At 41.7% G+C, this 20,262-nt stretch overlaps 1 protein-coding gene across 8 annotated transcripts; it reads left to right on the top strand.

The window, feature by feature from the left end:
• Positions 1-25: 25 nt before the first annotated feature.
• On the top strand, positions 26-20,262 carry LYRM1 (LYR motif containing 1). 8 transcript variants are annotated; one of them, XM_041747871.1, is made up of 4 exons: positions 26-307; positions 13,427-13,597; positions 17,834-17,926; positions 19,040-20,262. In XM_041747871.1, exons 2-4 carry the CDS (start codon positions 13,439-13,441, stop codon positions 19,154-19,156), a joined length of 369 nt encoding a protein of 122 aa, XP_041603805.1. In that variant the 5' UTR covers positions 26-307; positions 13,427-13,438; the 3' UTR covers positions 19,157-20,262. The 8 variants fall into 8 exon arrangements, with proteins under 8 accessions (XP_041603805.1, XP_041603803.1, XP_041603802.1 ...); XM_041747869.1 differs by having other exon boundaries at positions 27-259; positions 13,438-13,597; XM_041747868.1 differs by having other exon boundaries at positions 27-307; positions 13,438-13,597.

The following is a 20,262-nucleotide window of genomic DNA, read 5'->3' as shown; positions in this document are numbered from 1 at the left end:
AGTGGGGGGGGGGAGGATAGCGAAAAGGGGTAAAGAAAAACTAGGGAGACAATGAAGTTGGCTATACTGTTGGGTATACGACGGAGGGTGGGCTAGAGTATGAAGTTTCAGGGAGACTTGAGACTATCCCTGACCTGGAACTAATGGTTCCACGGAGGCCCCCCCCGGTGGTTTAGTCCGGCCTGGCCTACCGGACCTGCCCGACCAGCGTCGGCCGCGGCTCAGCAAGGCTCCCGGCGCCGCCTCCTCCTAGCCCGCGGTAGGCTGCGGCGCTTCTGTGGGTGGGGGAAGGCAGGCCTGACGCAGAGTGAGTGTAGGGGATGGAGACGCTGACTCCTGGCGCGGGAGACTGGGGGAAGGGGTTGACTCCCCAGGGGCAGGGATGGGCTGGCGGTGGGGGTGCGACGTTGCTAGGAGACGCGCTTGTGTGACCCCAGCCTCGCGAGGGCGGCTCTCTGTCCTCGCCACCAGCCTCGGGACCCCGCCGGGGGAAGCGGCCCGAGGGCCAGGAAGCAGAGGCCTGTTTGGCGAACAGCTGAGATGCCGGTTTGGGGCCCAACAGAGACTTTTCCTGAATCCTTTGGATCCCCGAATGTAAATGTGAGATCAGTAGGGGCAATTCCGGGGTCGAGAGGCGTCAAGCTGGGGAAGGTTGACCCAAACGAGGTCCCGTAGAGGCCACGGAGGCTTCCTAGGACGGTAGTGAAAACCTGCTTCTTAAACAGCTTCGGTCCGCGAACGAGAACGAGACGGAGGCCTTGCTCCGTGACTGTTTATTGGAGTCCGGGAGAAAGTTAAAATGTCAATCAGTAAGGAAGATATCAGCAAGTACGACATGCCCCCCTAAGACCATAATACGGGGTGTGAAGCGGTAGGAGGTGGGAGGAAGGCCACTCCAGGTGGGGTGAGGCTTTTCTTTTCAGATAAGGCCAGAGTTCCACGGAGATGCGTGAAAGGAGAGAAGCTAGGGAGTGGACTTTTCTAGATGGAGAAGAGAGCCAACGGGAAGGGTCCTGAGGAGGGAAACGGCGGGAAAGCCAGGTGGCTGGAACTGAAAGAACACGGGCTTGAGTGGTCTGTGATGGAGAAGTGGGAGGGCCTGATCATGCACAGCTAAATGCCCAAGGTAAGGGTTTGGCTGCTGTGTTACCTGAGGGTTTTGAGAAGGGGAGTGACCTGATTTACATTAAAAAAAAAAAAATCACTCGGCTGCTGGCTAGAGTAGGGTAGAAAGTTGTCAGACCTGTTAGGAGGCTGCTGCCCCAGGCCCAGGGAGAGATGGGTAGTGGCAGTGGAAATGCAGATTATTAAATTCGGAATGCATTTTGGAAGTAGAGCTTGCAAGACTTGCTGCTGGATTGGGTAGTGAAGTGTACGGGAGGAGGAGGGACCAAGGATGACTCCTAAGGGGAAAACAGTTTGGAAGGGAATATCCCAAATTGTCTTTTAATCATACTAGATTTGATTGAGTCCGTTAACCCTCCAGGTGAGGATGTCGAGAAAAGTTAGATATGCAAGTCAGGTGGATGTCCTAGAGAAAAATAAATGTAGGGGTTTTTAGAGACTCCGGGGGGAAAAGAAGATGAGCCAGCAAAGGAGACCCTTGACACAGATAAGGCCTCAGAGATAAAAGAAGGCTCCCTTAATATCCCGCAATAATGAGACTCTCATAATCAGTGAGACTCATCCACCCACTATCCAGCTTCTATTCATCCTCTAAGCCCTGGCTCAAATCTCTTCCTTCCCTTCCAACCCCAGCTGTCAGTGCTTTTGGACTTGTGCGCAGGTGATTTGTGTCCATTACAGCAAGGCTGACTTTGCTTGTTAATTGTTCATATGTCTGACTCCCCACGGGCTAGTTCTTCTTTGCGTCCTTCTGGCTCCTGGTACAGAGCTTTGCCCATAGGGCCCACTGTGTAGTTATGGCTAGGTAGGAACACTATTCATAAGATAGCAGCCATGGACTTCAACAACTCTAACAAAGGGGCTTTTGTCCCACTGCTGCTGCCAACTGTCAGCCACAATCTAGATATGTTAATCTCATAAAATCTAGAAAGGATATCAAAGTATGAGAAGGCCTGGGTTTCAATCTTGGATCTGTTTCTGACCAGCAGTGGCCTTGGATAAGGTCTTTTTCTTTGAGCTGGAGGGGTTGGGCTAAATTAGAGATTGCAAACTGGCAAGACAGATACTGCATGCAAACATATCGTTCATCCCACAAAGTGATTTAAATTTAAATTCTTTTTAAAATTTACTTGCCAACGTTTAAAAATTGGACATCAAAATCCAGATCTTCAGCTTCATTTGAAAAATGAGACAATCTGGCCACACTAGCCTGAGGTTCCTCCCCTGCAACAGTCAGCTAGCGCCAGTAAGCTTCTCCCCATGTGCCCCTCTTTTTCAGCTATCTGCCTGACCTGAACATTATCAAACTGAACATTTGATTTGCAGTTCTTGGTGTAGCCCTGTGCTGTTCTCCAGGAGCCATTAGCCACATGTAGCTATTTATTTGGTTTTTACATGTAGCTATTTAAATAAAATTTTGAATGCCAGTTCCTCAGTTGCAGTAACCATATTTCAAGTGCCCAGTAGCTACATGTGGCCAGTGGCTAGCTACCCTGTTGGGCAGCACAGTTACAGAATATTTCCGTCATTGAAATACATTCTGTTGGTCAATGCTGGACTGGAGGAGCGTGAACGTATTCTGGGTGCCAGTCGTTGCTCCTACTCTCAAGGAATTTTGTCTAGTAAGGAGCTCTGTTGCATCTGCAGATGAGAAAAGTTGCTCGGTTTGTAGTTACTTGATAATTAGAGGGTACTTAGAAACTGTCTTGAGAGCAGAGACCCCTACTTAAGGTGAGGTTATTCATCAGAGGGTTGGATCAAGGGTCAGATGCTAGAAAGCTCCAACTATGTCTAATGTTCTAACAAGTCCTTTGTCAGTTTCCTAATCCATTTCCCTAGGAAATTATAACAAAGGAGGGTTTGAAATGTTAATTTAAACCTAATGTTTTTTGTTCTTGGACTTCCCCAGTTCCTATGATGGGGTGAAATCCTGAGTAATTATGAATGAATGACTGGGGTTGATTTTTTAACATTGACCTAGTTTTCATCTATTTCCAGCAGACACGTACACACACACACACACACACACACAAACAAACAGACATGTCTAACACCTCCCCCTACTTCTGGTAACTGGTTCTCACCACCTCTAACTGACCTGACCCTTACTTTGTCTTTGTCTCTTAAAATCTGCAGATTAGGAAGCAGATACTTCCATTTCTTTTTGAGGGGCCAAAACTTGGTTTCCATTTAGAATATCCATCTCTGAGGGGGAAAAAGCTGTATCTCTCTTGGTTACAAAAGCCTGATTGGAGTTCCCCTTACAAGTATAATGTTGTGTGTGCTTCTATGGTGGTATATTTAGAATGAACATACTTGCCTCCTATGATCTTGTTTGGGATAATTTAGAAGTTTTTCAGACATCAGTATTTTTGGTTTTTCCCTGCATTCTGGAGATTTCCCATATTACAGGACCAAACCTAATTTCCATTTCTTTAAGTAAAATGAAAACACCATCTACCTTCTCCTCCCTGCCTCCTATCTCTGACACCCATATTGTCACTTTCTGTGTAAAAAGATGCTATTTCAGAGAATAGTTGTGCTATGATTAAGTACACCACACAAGCATATCCTGAGATTTGCAAAACAATATGACTTTACACTTCCCTTTTTGGAATCTAGTAACCAACACTGCACCCAGGACAGGAAACAATTCCATTGGGTATGTTCATGTGTCTGTGACTATCTGGATCCGTCTGTCTACTAATGAAAAGGAGAGAGGATAGATAGCAAAGATGTGTGGGGGCACAGCTTATCTTGAAGGTTATTCGATTTGGGTAAGGATGATACTATATAGGATATGGGTGTATACCAGAACGTAGGAAATATAACAGATGCAGGAGGAAAACATGCCAAAGGATAAGCAAGGAGTAAGAGATAAAGGAAGAAAAATAGGAAGGGAAGTCTGGGCATGCTTTTGGTGTTGGCATCTGCATTATATTTCCAGTAAGAAGTATGTGCTGTGGTCTGAAGATAAGCGGTACCTCCGACAGGGTTATTTACTCATACTGAAGAACAATAGTCCTTTACTGTACAGGGATTATTAATGATCAGAGGGAAACAGCTTTAGGAAAATCCATTACTATCACAAAGCAATAAATTCGCCAACAGGCAGCCTGCTTCTTTTTCCTCCTCTGCCGACAAAGCTTGGTATAGATAAAAGAGGCCTCACTGTTTCTTCTTTATTTCCTCCTATTCAGGTAATATTTGCCTTCTTTAGCTCCCAAACTAAGTGATTTACATGGATTATCTCATAAATAATCTTTACCACAACTCTTTGAAGAAGGTTCTATTGTTACCCCACTTCACTTTTTAAGAAACTGAGGCTCAAGAAGACTTGATCAATGTAGTGAAGTCAGAATTCAAACCCAGGTTTGGCCATTCCAGAACCTATCTGCTTATTAGTTACATTGTATCTTCTCTTCCTTACATGTGTGGGAAAACTGAATGCCTAAAACCAAGACAGTCATTCTCTACCCTGGCTTTCTGGGGCAAGAAAAACTTTGCTTTAGCATTATGAGAGCATTTCAGTTGCCTAGAGGTTTTCCAAGTGACAGAAACTTTAAACTACGATTTTGTAGATTGGTTTGACCCCTAATCATTTGGGTGCAATGGATCTATTCCCCAGAAGAATTTTTTTCCCAAGAAAAAAATCTATCAGAACCACATTTTTCTATATGTTTGGTTCTAAGCTTCATGGAAACAGTAAATCATTTCAGTCCAGTGCATCAACCCTTACTGACTTTCAAAGAATTTAAGGGTAAGGGTTACATTATAACTGTGTGTCTAATACTGCCTTAGATGGAACCCATAAGGCCTCCTCCCCAAATAACAAAGTCTTAAATTCCTTATTCTGACACCCACAGCACCACTCTTGAAAACATCATTGTGAGTGTTAATTAGTATTTTTAAATATTTTAGGATCTTCAGTTGGGACACTGGTCCAAATACCACCACATATGAGAATGGGCATTACTGGTGACCATTCTGTGTGTATAAACTTATTCTTATAACATATATTTCAAATTCCAACTTTGTACCAGGCCTAAGAATGTGAGGAATGAGGCACAGTCCCAACCTTCTTTATCCCTCCCCAAAATACACACAGTGAAGGAAGAAAGGTAAGCCAAATAGAAATTTACAACAGAACAGGATGAACATGATGATATAAGTGTGCTGGACATGCCTGGGGTACGCACAGCAGGGACATAGCTGAACCCATTTCAGCATGAAAAAAGCACCTTGCTAAAAGCAGTGGAAGTACAAGGAAGAGAATTAGCAGCTAGGCAAAGAAAGAATATTTCAGTTGTTTGAATTTGGACCTTCATTTGACAAAAAGAAGGGATGTCCGATCTATGGAGATGGGATGGCAGGAGAGGGGCAGGCCAGCATGGGTGCCCAATGAACACATAAGACAGTGATTTCATTGGGTGAGTTTCACAGTCACCACCACCCCCACCCACCCAATCATAAAGTACTTGGGAGAGAAATATTACATTCATTATGAGGAGAAAAAAATCTATTCAGGGGTGATACCGAAGGAATGGAAAGAGTCTTTCCTTCAACCTGGGGCTTGAAAGTCAGTTAATTCCCATTGCCTTTTCTGTCCCTTGTTTATATGGCAACACTTTTTCTTAAGTAGAAGGCAAAGCCTCATGAGAGTCCAACACTGGGAATTTTTACATTCCTGAGACCAGAGTCATACTTCTATAAATTTCATCTGGAGAAGGAATTTTCATCTCTGCTCTTAAACTCCTCAGCGTTCATGCTGTGATGGCCTTTCCAAAGGTGGGGGAAAGGGTGAAGTGGATAAATCCCCTAGTACTAGCATATCTTCCCACAGGCCTCCTGTAAAACTAAATCTGGTCATGCCACGCGCCTACATGTGCTGTGTAGAGTGGGTTCTTGGAGTCTACCTGGACCTTTCACTATTTCCACTCACCATAGAGTAGAAGGGTGAGTGGGTGGTGTGTTGTGTTTTGTTTTACGTTGATTACTTCCCCATTACTCCAAAATAAAAATGGGAAAGCTCTTGGTCAGGGAAATAATCATCCAGTTTATTGGCTCTTTTTTTTTTTTTAATTTTTATTTATTTATGATAGTCACAGAGAGATAGAGAGAGAGGCAGAGACACAGGCAGAGGGAGAAGCAGGCTCCATGCACCGGGAGCCCGATGTGGGATTCGATCCCGGGTCTCCAGGATCACCAGTCACAGTCACCACCACACACCTGGGCCAAAGGCAGGCGCCAAACCGCTGCACCACCCAGGGATCCCAGTTTATTGGCTCTTAATCCCAACTCTCCTGTCAATTAAATCTCATTAGGCAAGATTTTTTTTCACCATCTGCAAGATACAAATCCAGCACATTTTAAGAGATGTAAATTAGACCATGGTACTCCCAACTTGCTTAAAATCTGCCGGTGTCTTCCTTTTGTTTTTAGACTACAAACTCCTTTCCAGGGCCTGCCCCCCCTGCCTGTGCTGGATTCTGCTCACCTGCAGCCTCACCTCCCCCACAGGCTCTCCAAGTATTAACACTGATGGGGTGTACCACCTCTTAGCCTTTGTTGGTTCTCACTCTCTTCCTGAACCATTTTTCCCCTAACCATTCGCTTTAACAGTCTCCTTCATGTCATTCAGGACTCAGATGTCACTACCCAAAATAAAGTAACCCTGTCCCTGTTCATTTGTATCATATTACTGTTTCATTCCTAGGGAGCCCATATCACCATCAGAAATTGTCTTTCTCTTGTATATCATCTGCTCTGCCACTAGAATGTAAGCTTTAAGAGGACAGGGACAGTAGATGCTTGTTTATCAAGGTTGTGTATCCTTAGAATCTCATGTGCCTGGTCCCAGTGGTTAGTGATGGATGGATGCTTGGGAAGGACCGGGAAGGCCTGTAATGAGTCCTGGTGCCTCTTCTGTGATGTCAGTTCCCTTTGGAGTGTCAGAACAGAGCTGCCATAGGGAACCAAAGAGCAGCGCAATCCCGCCAAGTGCACAGCCTCTTTTAAAGGTGCCGATGTGCAACATAATTATTAAGGAAGTGCAGTGCAGGGGAGGAAGAAGGGCAGATGGTATACAGAAACCTTATTAAAAGGTTATTCATATCAAGGTGCAAAAAAAAATGATATTTTGCTCTTGTAGAATGGGAACAGAATTATTTAGTTCCATTACCACAACTGGCTAAGCTTTTTAAAGCAATTAAGACATTTAACCACAGTCACTGAGATTGAGCATTCTGTTTAATGATAAGAAGTTTGGGCTGGACGGGCATGATCCTAGAGACCCGGGATGGAGACCCGCATTGGGCTCCCTGCATGGAGCCTGCTCCTCCCTCTGCCTGTGTCTCTGCCTCTGTGTGTGTGTGTCTCTCTCATGAATGAATAAATAAAATCTTTAAAAAAAAAAAAAAAAAAGTTTGGGCTGGACTCCAGACGGACTGGGTTTGAATCCTGGCCTCACCTTTTTTTGTTGTTGTTGTTGTTGTTTGTTTTTCGCTTTTTTAAGCAAAGCCTACAACCAGTGTGAGGCTGGAACTCACAACCCTGAGATCAAGAGTCTCTGTAGACTGAGCCACCCAGCAGCCCTCAGGCCCACCTCTTAATAGCTAATGTGACCCTGGACTAGTTACGTACCTCTCTGCATCTGGTTCCTTCTTCATAAAGGGGATAATGGTAGTTATCTACCTTAAAGAATTGTAATGATTAAAAAAAAAAAAAAAAAAGAATTGTAATGATTTGGGGAGTTGATATTCGTAAAGCATCTAGCTAGCAAAGCCTCTGGCACAGAGTAAATACCAAGCAAAATGTAGTATTATAATTATTCTAATGAGCAAAAGAGTCTAAGCCCTCTAGGAATTCAGAGACTGTGAAGAAAAAGACACAATGAAACTGCAAGATAGCAATGGCTAGCTGTGATAGTAGCAGAGAAAAAAGTGCCCCAGAAAAGCCTGCAAACAAATAGGTGCCTACTAGTTTCAGTGGGGTGGCTAGCAGAAAATAGGCATTGTACATGGAATGGCTCAGCCAGACACTAAACACCAAGGCAGGACAGCAGGGTGCCTTAGGGCAGTAGCTTTGAAACTTCTGTTTTTCAGACTCTGCATCTCAATTTATATTACTATTTACCCATATTTTAAACCAGCTTTAAAGGAAACTCCATATTGCTCTATCAAAATCACTTTAAATTATGGGTTTGATGGGCTATTATAATACATTTAAAAATCACAATGGGAAAATATTTGTACATCAAAAAAATCACCTTCCCAACCATCCTTTGGGACACTTGCTGTAGGGGAAACTTCTGACTGTGACCAGAGGCCAAAACACTCTAGCAGCAACATTTGTCAGCCTTTGCTTGCTTAGTGGCACAGGCTGCACTTGATAGGTGCTTGGTAGTGAATTTTTTCTTGGTACTGTGTTTATATGGTATATGATTTTAAGAAAAGACCAATGTCCAGTCACATTTCCCTCCAGGGACACTTCATATCTCTTTTTCCTCATTCTGGGGTTTCGCAGTTAAGGAAGTAAAATTAAACAGTTTGATGAAATGTCAATCTCAGAATAAAAAACTTGGGGCACCTAGGTGGCTCAGTGGTTGAACATCTGCCTTCGGCTCAGGTCGTGATCCCAGAATCCTGGGATTGAGTCCCACATTGGGCTCCCCGCAGGGAACCTGCTTCTCCCTCTGCCTGTGTCTCTGCCCCTCTCTCTGTGTCTCTCATGAATAAATAAATCTTAAAAAATTTTTTAAAAAGTTACAAAACTTTAAGAATTATTTAAGAATTGACTTTGTGGGGTGCCTGGGTGACTCAATTAGTTAAATGTCTGAATTGGTCTCAAGTCATGATCTCAGGATCTTGCAATCAAGCCCCACATCAGGCTCCCCACTCAGCCAGGATTCTGCTTGTCTCTCTCCCCCTTCCCCACCCCCCAACCGCTTGTTCTCTATCTCTCTCAAATAAATAAATGGGACCTTTAAAAAAAGGAATCAACCATGCGGCCAGTTGAGACTGGTTCAATTGTGGTCCTCTAGGGGTGTCTGGGTGGCTCAGTCAGTGGAGCATGTGACTCTTAATCTAGGGGTTTTGAGTTCAAGCCCCATGTTGGGTGTAGAAATTACTTAAAAATAAAATCTTTTTAAAAAGTTGTGGTCCTCTAGACAATCTGATATTCCTCATGTTGCCTGTGGGAAAATCCCAGCAGAAAATTGCATTGGATCAACCCCTGAGACTAGTGAAGAAAAGGGCTGCCTCGGCCTTGCACCAGTAGTGAGAGATCATTGATAGTTTCAAAAGAATAAATGTTGGTTTCAAGCCATTAAATCTATTGGAAGGAAAACTCTTAGGGAAAAGGCACTTTTTCTAAACAGGTTGCTTCCTAGGAACAAAGACAAACATAAACCAAAGGGAAAAAATTTGAACTTGAAATTTGAGCTTGAAAAAAAAAATTTTATATGGTTAATTTTGTTTCTAGAATTCCAGGCTTTCTGCATCCTGAGATATTTTCATTTATCCAACAAACACTTATCGAATACAAGTTACGCACCTGGCTATGTGCTGAGACTTCAGCAGTAAAGAAGATGGACATGGTTACTGTCCCCCCATAAACCTGAGAATCAATTGGGGGAAGACAACTAATAAACCATTATTACTTGAGTGATTAGTACTACAAAGAAGAAATTCAAGGATCCATGGAAAGGTTCAACAGACACCTGACCCAATGCATGTGGTGAGAGGAGGAAATTCTGAAACATCCATATTTTCACTGGGATGAGTAGGGGTTGGTCAGCTAAAAGGGAGGCGGTCAGGAACAGCATGGATATGTACCCCTAAAGTAAAAGCATTCCCTCAAAGAACTCAACCAGTAAGAAAACAACAAAAGAGGCATTTTCTTGTCTGTCCTCTGAAGACTTGGAAGCAACTGTTATTAAGCTAGACTTTGTATTAGTACACAATGGGAAGTACAGCTTCAGACCCTTTTGTCTAGAAATTTTGGGACTTAAGCTTTCTGGGTCACCTAGGGAGACATCACTTATCTCCCTTACAGGATTAGTTTTCAAAGCACTTAAAACATCAATTAAAGTGTTTTGAAAATGGTCCTATTAAAATAGTACCAATTGTTAGTACTGCTCCTTACCTTGAGTACTCTAATTGCAGGGCTGTGTATCTGATTATGGCATATGATCTTACAGTTTAAAGCTGTGGCTCCTTCCAGTATTAGAAAGAAACCAGTGAGAGTCAGGCTTTGGAGAAGGTTGCTGCTGTTTTAATATGCCAGACCTCCTTCATTTTCCTCAAGTGTCATATAGTCAGGGAAGTTTCATCTGTTAATGACAGGGAAGTGAAGCAATCATTAATAGAAGTTACAGACTCCCTGCCCCGCACAGGAACTGACTCATGTATTTTTCACATGAAACCATGGAGTTTTAGGGAGAAGCAGAACCTCAGAAACCTGTTTCCTTACCAGGAAAAGTCATCATCATCTCATGGGTTTTTATTACGATTAGCCACAAAGCATGATGTTCTTTCTTGGTTTTTACGAATTTCTTCTTAAGCATTTTTTCTGGGAGGCATCACGGACGTCAGAATTGGTGTTGATTATAACTTTCGTTTTTAACTTTTGAATTGGGTGAAGTGCTTTCAAACTTTTTAGCCAATGGTTAAGCCTTGGTTCATTCTGCATTGCTCAAGAAAGATCACCAGGGTCAGGAAGGGCAATCTTATGAAGAAGTCCTCTGTAAGGTAAATTCCTTGCAGGTAATTAGAATTTCTAGAGAAATTTCCAGCTCTCACCTGCATTATTTAGCTGCCCCAGTTCTCATAAGCTCAGGACCATCCATCCTAAAGCATATGATATCTACGTTACCCCTCCCCCTCGGGTTAGAAATGGGTCCTGTTCCATAGGGCAGTGAGCAGCCTACTTCCCCATCCTGATGAGCCTGTTTGAGGAAAACCACTCATAATGAGGTGTCCCAGTGCCTGGCCCTGCTACTCACTTACCAAATCTGTCCCTGTCTTCCCAGCCTACCCTTTGTTAAAGAGTGTATTTATTCTCTAAAATCTGACTAATCAGAATCATGTCGTAGTTCAACTCTATCTTCCCTGAATTTCTTTTAGATGTAGAAGTAAATAGTGAACACATAGGCTAAAGTTTTTGCATAAACAAAATGACAACAACAAAAACACCTAATGTCCAACATTAGGACATTAGCAGAATAGACAAGTATATTGGGATATCTTCATACAGTCGGCTAAATTACAATATTTAGAATATATGAGCTAGAGCTATATATAACAACATAATTGTACATGCGCAAAAAAGCAAGTTGCAGAAGAACATAATACTTTTTATATAGAGTCAACCCCTGAACAACATGGGTTTGAACTGTGCAGGTCCACTTGTACAGAGATTACGTGAGATAAATACAGAACACTGTAAGTGTATTTTCCTCATGATTTACTTAATATTTTCTTTTCTCTAGCTTATTTCATTGTAAGAATATAGCATATAATATATATGTGTGTGTGTGTGTTCACTGCTTATGTCATCAAGTAGACTTTGTCTCAACAGTAAGCTAGTAGTAAAGTTTTTGAGGGAGTCAAAAATTAATCACAGATTTTTGTGTAGTGGTCAGTGTTCCTAAGCCCCATGTTGTTCAAGGATCTATATAAGATTTGTAAACTTGCAAATAAATAAATAAATAAGATTTGTAAACTTGACAAGCAATACTATGTAATGTTATGTGTAAAGCTGTGTGTGAGAAGCTAACAAGTTCTGAATGGTGGTTCATTCTAGGAGAGAGGAAGGGGAATTTGACTGGAAGGGATATATACATATGTACTGTATTCCTTAAGCTTCATTGTGAATATATGGCTGTTAGTATTCTCTATATCTTTTTGTATACCTAAATATTTCATAATAAAAATAAAGCTGCCTAATTTTTTTCCAGGAATTTAATCTTTAAAAATACAATTAGCAGGGCACCCAGGTGGCTTAGTTGGTTAAGTGTCTGCCTTCAGCTCAGGTCATTGTCCGGGGCTCCTGGGATCGAGCTGCTTCTCTCTGCTTGTGCTCTCTCTCTCATAAATAAATTTAAAAACTTAAAAAGAAAATTGCAGTTAACTCTAGGGAATATACTTAGGTCAGGACTCATTTAGCTAAGTCCTCTGAAATTAAAATTCATTTTTCAGAGTAAAAACCCAAAGAGGCCACAAGCTCTTCAGTCATCAGAAAGATTTTCAGTTGTCCTTACTGTGTGGTTCTTAGGTGGACAAGGAAGCAGACCAACAATTTTGAGAAATCTTTTCTATAAAGTTATGATGAACCAAAAGAGAAGGTGCAACCTGGCAGCCTCTGAGTGGAATGGAGCCTGCAGGCCCATTTTGTTTGGCCTTCATGGTACTCACACTTTCAAAAAGAATGAATTAATGTCTTTTTTGAGATTTCACATTTGAGAATCTGGATTGCTACCTATTATTAAAGTATCTGAAAATCTGGCATTCCTATGCCCTCATTTATTTTTTTTTTAAGATTTTATTTATTCATTATTTTAGAGAGTTGGGGGGAGGGGCAGAGGGATAAGAGAGAAAGAATCCCAAGCAGACTCTGCACTGAGCACAGAGCCCAACATGGGGATTGATCCCATGACCCTAAGATCATGACCCAAGCCAGAATCAAGAGTTGGACGCCCAACTGACTGAGCCACCCAGGAGCTGCCCTAGGCCCTCATTTCTATGTGGCAGCAGCTGCCTGGAGCTGAGTAGCAACTATCCTTTTTCAGGGGGTTACATCCTTTCCATCTGGCTATTATTGTCCCCACCCAACCAGGCTTCCTCATTTTATCTGCAAGCCCCAAGGGTGCTTAAATTTACAACCCCTGCATTAAATTCAAGTTACTGAACCAGAATATTTAGTTATTCAAAATGTGCCTTTTCCAGGCATTCTGATGAGTATTGTAGTTTTACAAAAATACACACTAAAAGCATCTTCCTGTGTTAGTCTGGTAAAGAATTTACGGCTTTTAAGTATAGCACAATCGAATTTTGGTTTACTGTGTTTGTAAACATGGCCGTCATGGCAAACATTAACTCTCAACCATGGGATGATATGCAAAGACAGCTGAGAGATAGCTGGTATTCCTACAGCACCATTCTGGCAATGCTACTAAACAGATCTGTTGAGAAAGAGCAATTATTTCTAGACTAATTAAAGAGCTTGATTAAAAAAATGTACATCTGCCTAGCTGCCTACTGTCAAATTGAATTTTCATGCAAATTTTCCCTCTTCTATTTTGGTGGGTCTGAGGATGACAACAGCAACACGACAAGAAGTTATTGGCCTCTACCGCAGAATTTTCAGGCTTGTGAGGAAATGGCAGGCAGCATCAGGGCAGATGGAAGACACCATTAAAGAAAAACAGTACATATTAAATGAAGCCAGAACACTGTTCCAGAAAAACAAAAACGTAAGTAAACCCTAACTGGAGATTGTAAGGAGGAGGGCAGTTTCTTATGACGTTTGTTCTTTTTCTTCCGAAAATTGAGAGGACTGAGCAGTATAGGTCACAGTGGTAGAGTGTGGGGCAGAAAGGGCCCAGAGGCACAGTGCACTAGCTTGCTCAACCACTGAGAAGCAGAGCCCAGTCTGGGTTTCTCTCTTCATTTGTTTCAGGTCTCAAATGGCTCTGTGCCCTTGGAGGACACCATGAGCCAGGTGACACGAGTCAGGCCACTGAGGGCTTTCAGGTTTCCTCACATACTTGTGCCTGTCAACAGCTCTTCCAGCGGGAGGTGTGCAGTTAAACTTTTTTTTTTTTTTTTTCCAATTCATATACTATTCAAGGTCTCCAAGTATAAACTCATTCAGAGGGAAGAGAATAGGATTAAGACACAGGGCTCCCTTCTTAACTTCTCTTTGAACTCAAGCCTCTTTGGCTAGAAGAGTGATTTGCCCTTTGGGAGCACAGAATTGGGTAAGATAGTGCCTCTACTAGTTAGTTTAACGGAACTGCACACCCACACACCAGGGAGCCAAGGACCATTTGTAAGAGGCTTGATTTGACCCATCTCAATAAACTATAAAGCATCAGCTATTATATTAGCTTCTTATGAAGACTGCCTGGCACTAAGCACGGAAAGAGACTCTTAGCTTCTGACTTCTTGCCTTCTTATTGATCTCACAAAATCAATGCTGTTACTGTTCCCCTCATGAAATCTCCTGACAGTCTACTCTCTTTTCCCTCTCTGACCCCTGTTTCTGTGTCCCTTTTGGCCGTGTCTTCTCCACACACCCTTCCGCCCACTGTAAGGAGCCTCTGAAAGTCAGCCTTCTGTGCTGAGGCCCATGCATCCACTTTAGGATTCCTGCCCCCCATATCTGAATACCCAGCCTCAGGCTCTCATCTGCCACCTGAAAAAGCTCACAACAGTCATGATATCCTAAGCAGAACTCATCTTTCTGCAAAAACACCTCCCTTTCCAGCTTGCCTATTTCTGCTATTGCTCCTGTCACCACTCCGCAGCTGTTTGCTCTCATTCTTTCATTCAGCAAGTATTTGTGTGCCCACCATGTGCCAAACACTGGTCTAGACATTGAGGATATAAAATGAGCAAAACCAAGACAGGATCCCTCAACGATGTTTCAGAGTTAAATAGTAAGAAATGTAAAATTGCAGTTGGGGTAAGTTCTATCAAAGAAACCCTCCCAACCTACAGTACCTTCTCCTCAGAATGCCTGAGGCCTCCTTGCTAAAAAAATCAACCTGCTTCTCTGCCTTTCTGACCTGCCTCCAGCATCTCCAGACTTTTTGTGCCACACACCAGAGTATATTAAAAATGTCTATTTTATTTTTTTAAAGATTTTATGTATTTATTAGAGAGAGATAGACTGAGAGCACAAGCAGGGGGAGCAGCAGAGGGAGAGGGAGAAACAGGCTCCCTGGGCAGGGAGCCCAACGTGGGGCTCAATCCCAGGTCCCTGGGGCCATGACCCAAGCCGAAGGCAGATGCTTAATGGACTGAGCCATCCAGGTGCTCCTATTTTATGTATTTTTATGAGCTTATTGGTACATTTAATAAACTTACTAATATATTTATAAATCAATATGAGTACATAAATGAGAGCTGTGGGCTCAGAAATTTTTTATTGAGAGTAGATAATCTGGGCACCTGGGTGGCTCAGTGGTTGGGCATCTGCCTTTGGCTTAGGGCATGATCCCAAGGTCCTGGGACTGAGTCCCACATTGGGCTCCCCACAGGGAGCCTGCTTCTCCCTCGCCTGTGTCTTTGCCTCTATCTGTGTCCTCTCATGAATAAACAAATAAAATCTTTAAAAAAAAAAAAAGTAGATCATCAAAAAGTTGGGAGACCACTAACCTATGCCTTCCCCTAAGTAGTTGGTCACATTCTTTCTTATTTCATTTATGTTGGTGTGGTCTCCCCAACCAGATTATCAGTTCCTTGAGCACACAGACAATGTCTTATACTTTCTTGTATACCCCATAGGACCTACCTTGTGGTTGTCACTAAATTCATGAGCATTTAAAAATTCTTTGGCTTAACTTACCTTCTCCAGGAAGTCTTCCTCAACTTCTCTGCCTTCACTCAACCCTGTGGCAGAAACCTTTTCTGAATTCCTGTGTAGCCATGTACAGTAGTCATTGCCCTGTTAATTACATGCCTCCATGCTTTTTCTGGAGCTTTATGCATCAGAGTTTTTCTGCCTGGATAGTTGAAGACAGGGACCATGGCCTCACCGTGTCTAGCCCGGTGCTGGGGGTATCATAGCAGGATGTACCCAGTAAATCTTTTCAGGCTCATTTATGTGAGGACTTCTCAAAACTCTTTGGGTTTTCATTTATGGCAGTAATCAAGCTTTCCTTTGCCTCTGCTTGAACTGGCCCAGTGTGGTATGAGCCATAGGGAAGCGTATGTGCCAGTGATGCTACATGAGTGAGATTATTTTGTTATGCCTGGAGAGGAGGTATATGAGTCTTTAATTTTAAAATGTGTACTTGTTTTGCCATGTGTTAGAAAGATAATAAAATATCAGATGATTTTACAAATACTATGCTTAGGAGAAAGCATAATATTTAAAGAAAAAGTTTAATATGAGTATAAATGGTGTGTGGATCTAGCAGAATCATGAAAGCAGCCTCTAAATGACTGAATTTGGAGAACTGTAACCCAGACTTATTCAGATGGACAGCTGGAGTTCTAGGGCCCCTCAGCCCCCTTAACCATACATATCTTTATCAGGGGCTTCTTTCTCCCCAGTCCCTTATGCAGATAGAAGTTGTTTCTTGGAACTTCACTTGCTTGCAAGAGCTTAATAATAATCCAAAAGTATCTCATGAATTGCTCTGAATCCTAATGGCAAATGGGAACATGGAAATCTATTCCTGATGTGGACATCAGAGCAACAGATTCTGAGAAGCCCAGAGGTCAGAAAGCTGAGCCTCTGCCCCAAGGGACCCAGCTCTAGTTCTGTGCATTGCAGTTCCTAGAACCCTTCTCTGCTCCAAAAGGTACCATAGGACAGGCACGCCCTTGGAATTTCCAAGCCTCACTGGCCCAGACGTCACTGTGGGTGTCATCTGGGACTGGTGCAATCCCAGGTCTGCTTTGAGGCCCACTTGCAAACTCAGAGCCATGTGTCAACTCATTTTCCATCCTTGGAAAGAAAGGGTTTCTGTGCTTCTACCTGGCATTCTGTTTTTTGGAATGAACTTGTGATTTCTTTACTTGAAAATGGACTACCATAATTTTACTAGTTGGGAATTTAAAAAGCTATTTCTTCCCCTTACCAATGAGCAAGGAAGTTTACAGTTCAGAAGAAGAGGTGGATCATTCTCTGATATCTTACTTAGGGAGCTTCTAGACAGCATTTGCTAAAACAATTCAGTTAAAGTTTGGTCAACATGGGGAGGACGTGAAGAAGCATTCTCATTCAGTGTTGGTGGGAATATAAATTGGTACAATCTCTTAGAGGGTAATTTGAATCTAGAGGGAATATCTGTAAGAATTCAAAATGCATGAACATATACCCTTTGACCCTGCATTTTCCAGAAATTTATCTTGTAGATATATTTGCATGTAAGCCAAAAACAATTTTAGAGGGATCCATAATAAAATTGTTTATAATGGCAAAAGACTGGAAATAACCTAAATGTCCATCAGCAAAAGATTGATTAAATTATAACACGGCTTTATGTTGGAGTTTTGTGCATCTATTATAAAGAATGGGCAGCTCTCTGTAAATCTAGAAGGAGCTTCAAGTTGTTAGGGGGAAAAGCAAGGGCCAAAACAAAGTGAGCTATAATTTGTTTAAGGAAAAAAACAAAAATATATATATATTTAGGCTTATATCTACATAGAATATCCCTGGAAGGACAAGAAAGAAATTACTAACAACTATTGTCTTTGAGAAGGGGAACTGTGACAGAGATTAAAGGAAGACTTCGTTTTTAAATCTTTTTGTATTATTTGAAAAATGTTTTACTATGTGTTCATATTACCCTATTAAATAATTTTTTTAAAAGTTTAAAATCCACAGTAAATTTTATGTTAAATTGCTTTTGATTTTTCAAATTATCAACATTTCATTTACTGGCTGGTGAACTGAGAAAGTTGAAGATGTACACCTCTACATAAGGAGCATTAGAAAGATGCTACGAATCTTACCCATTTTCCTCTTTTAATAGCTCACAGACACAGACCTGATTAAACAGTGTATAGATGAATGCACAGCCAGGATTGAAATTGGACTACATTACCAGATTCCTTATCCAAGGCCGGTAAGTGTGACTCCAGTTAATTTGTGGTAGGTACTTATCCTCACCAACCCAGTTATTTCCAAGAACGTATACCAAGAGGGCTAGCGTTTGCCGAGAAGCCTAGAGCTTCTGTAGCAGGCATGTTGGAAGTAAGCTATCTTTGCATGCCCCCAACCCATCACAACAAACTAAAATGCCAATTGATGCCTGATTTCTCATACTCTTACAACTTTCCCACATGTAGAAGGGAATGCTAGCTTATATTTATATAGCTTTCTCTTTTTGACTTTCATCTTTTTTATGGAAATAATTTTATTTTCCTTATAATGAAGGACAGATTTGTTGTTAATAGGACTAAAGGGAAGTGCATGAGGTGGAAAGTGAAAATGGTCCAAAATTCTCACCCTGCGGAAGTTAGCACTGTACCAGTTAGGTTAGGCCATATGAAATTATGTGTCCTACTCTTGACCTAGAAAAACAACAATTTTATACTGTACCGGCTCAACCTAATTTGGGCAATATATCCTTTGTCTTTGTTTCTATATTTGTGTACCTACATTTTCTTAATGTACATGGAATACTGGGCATACTGTTTGCTGCTTGCTTAGTTTACTTCATCTGTTCTGGTCATTTCTGCTTCCCATCTTTTTAAATGGTTGCTGCTGTATCCTGTTACAAGAACGTACCATAATTTACCCAGCAGCCATTTAGTAGACATTTAGATTGGTCCCAGTTTCTTACTATAGCTTTGTATACACAAACTTTTTTTCTTTTCTTCTTTGGAGTCTCATCTCATCATGTGATCTGTAGTCATTTTTCCCTCCATGGAGGCAGTATGAAAGAGCACAAGCTCTGGAATCAGATCTGGGTTCAAATCCTGGTTCTACCACTTAAAGTACATAGTAGCTTGAGGTATTTAACTTGTGAGCCTCCATTTCTCATCTATAGACATTATCTAATTCCTTATGAGATTATTGTAAGGATTAATGTGTATGAGGACTTAAAGGATTAATGAATCAGTGTAGACTTAGTGCTTAGCAGAGAGCACGGTACCTAGTAAAATCTCAATGAGTATAAGCTGCTGTAATGATTATCATTCTTAATATTATCATTATTCTTATTCTCATTATTCAGATTCATCTGCCTCCAATGGGCCTTACCCCACTACGAGGCCGGGGACTTCGAAGCCAGGAAAAACTGAGGAAATTTTCCAAACCAGTATATCTCAAGTCTCATGATGAGATTTCCTAACCCAGAAGAAAATTTGTTTCTCAGAATGATGAGCCAACTAGGTCTTGAATGTAAACCAGATGACAAAACCCTTCTGCTTGATTAGGGGCAAAAATTTAAGTATCTTCTTAAAAACCTCAAAAATATTGGTATTCACCCCATGATCTGTGCTCACACATCTTTACAGTTCATCAGAGTCTTGTTGCCTACATGGATGACACTAACCCTAGAGCTTACACCCTCACTGAAGCATCATTTGGAAATAAGACTAAGGCCTGTAAAAGGAAGACAAGGATGACAAAGCTTTTTCATGGAAATGCCATTTGCCAAACATGCCAGCTGATATGAAGAAATTAGCCAGTTGCTGAAAGTTCTCATAGCAACTATAAAACTATATACCACCTTCAGAATATTTTTAGGCTTTTTTTCCCCAGAGTTTTTGCTTAAAACACAAAGGCTTGCTTGAAAGTGGGTTTCTTTGTGTATGTTCTGTTATCTTTTGACCTTCCCAGTTCCCAGATAAACTTCTCATTGGAGTGCCTCATTGCAGATGCCTGGGTGGCTCCGTTGGTTAAGCATCTGATGATTTCAACTCAGGTTCTGATTCCAAGGTCTTGGGAGCCCTGTGTTGGGTTCCTCTCTCAGCAGGAACCTGCTTGTGGATTCTCTCTCTCCCTCTTTCCCCTCCCCCTGCTTTTGCTTTCTCTAAGATAAATAAATCTTTTTTTTCTTAAGTGCATCATTGGATTGATTGTATTGTTTCATGGAAATTTTACTTGAGACCCATCCCTTCCCCCAGCATACACAAAACTAGTTGTGTTAAGTAAATGCATATATGTTTACTTTATATTAAGGCCTGTCATAAGGATGCACATAGGATCTGAAAGGCTCACTTGAAACCCATACTGCATTCATTATGAGTATTTTATCTTAACATTAGAAAGTACAAGGGCCAACCCAGCTTTCAAATTATGTCTAAACAGAAATGGTACAAAGAGAAATCAAAATATAAAAGATTTATACCCCTGCATGTGTGGAGTCCCATGGCAAGTCATGTGTACCTCATTATTATTCCTTTTGACCTCCAAAGAGAATGAGCATCACCAATAAAGACAAACCTATATCAA

This window comes from Vulpes lagopus, chromosome 3, assembly GCF_018345385.1.
Source record: "Vulpes lagopus strain Blue_001 chromosome 3, ASM1834538v1, whole genome shotgun sequence".
Classification (NCBI taxonomy): domain Eukaryota; kingdom Metazoa; phylum Chordata; class Mammalia; order Carnivora; family Canidae; genus Vulpes; species Vulpes lagopus.
The sequence above is the reverse complement of the archived record's forward strand: the minus strand, read 5'-3'. Positions and strand labels throughout refer to the sequence as shown.

Coding starts and splice junctions, on each gene's coding strand:
- LYRM1 (XM_041747866.1), top strand. CDS start 9,824: ATGGAAAGGTTCAACAGACACCTGACCCAATGCATGTG. Junction 13,598..17,833: donor TGTTCCAGAAAAACAAAAAC/GTAAGTAAACCC, acceptor CTCTTTTAATAG/CTCACAGACACAGACCTGAT. Junction 17,927..19,039: donor AGATTCCTTATCCAAGGCCG/GTAAGTGTGACT, acceptor CTCATTATTCAG/ATTCATCTGCCTCCAATGGG.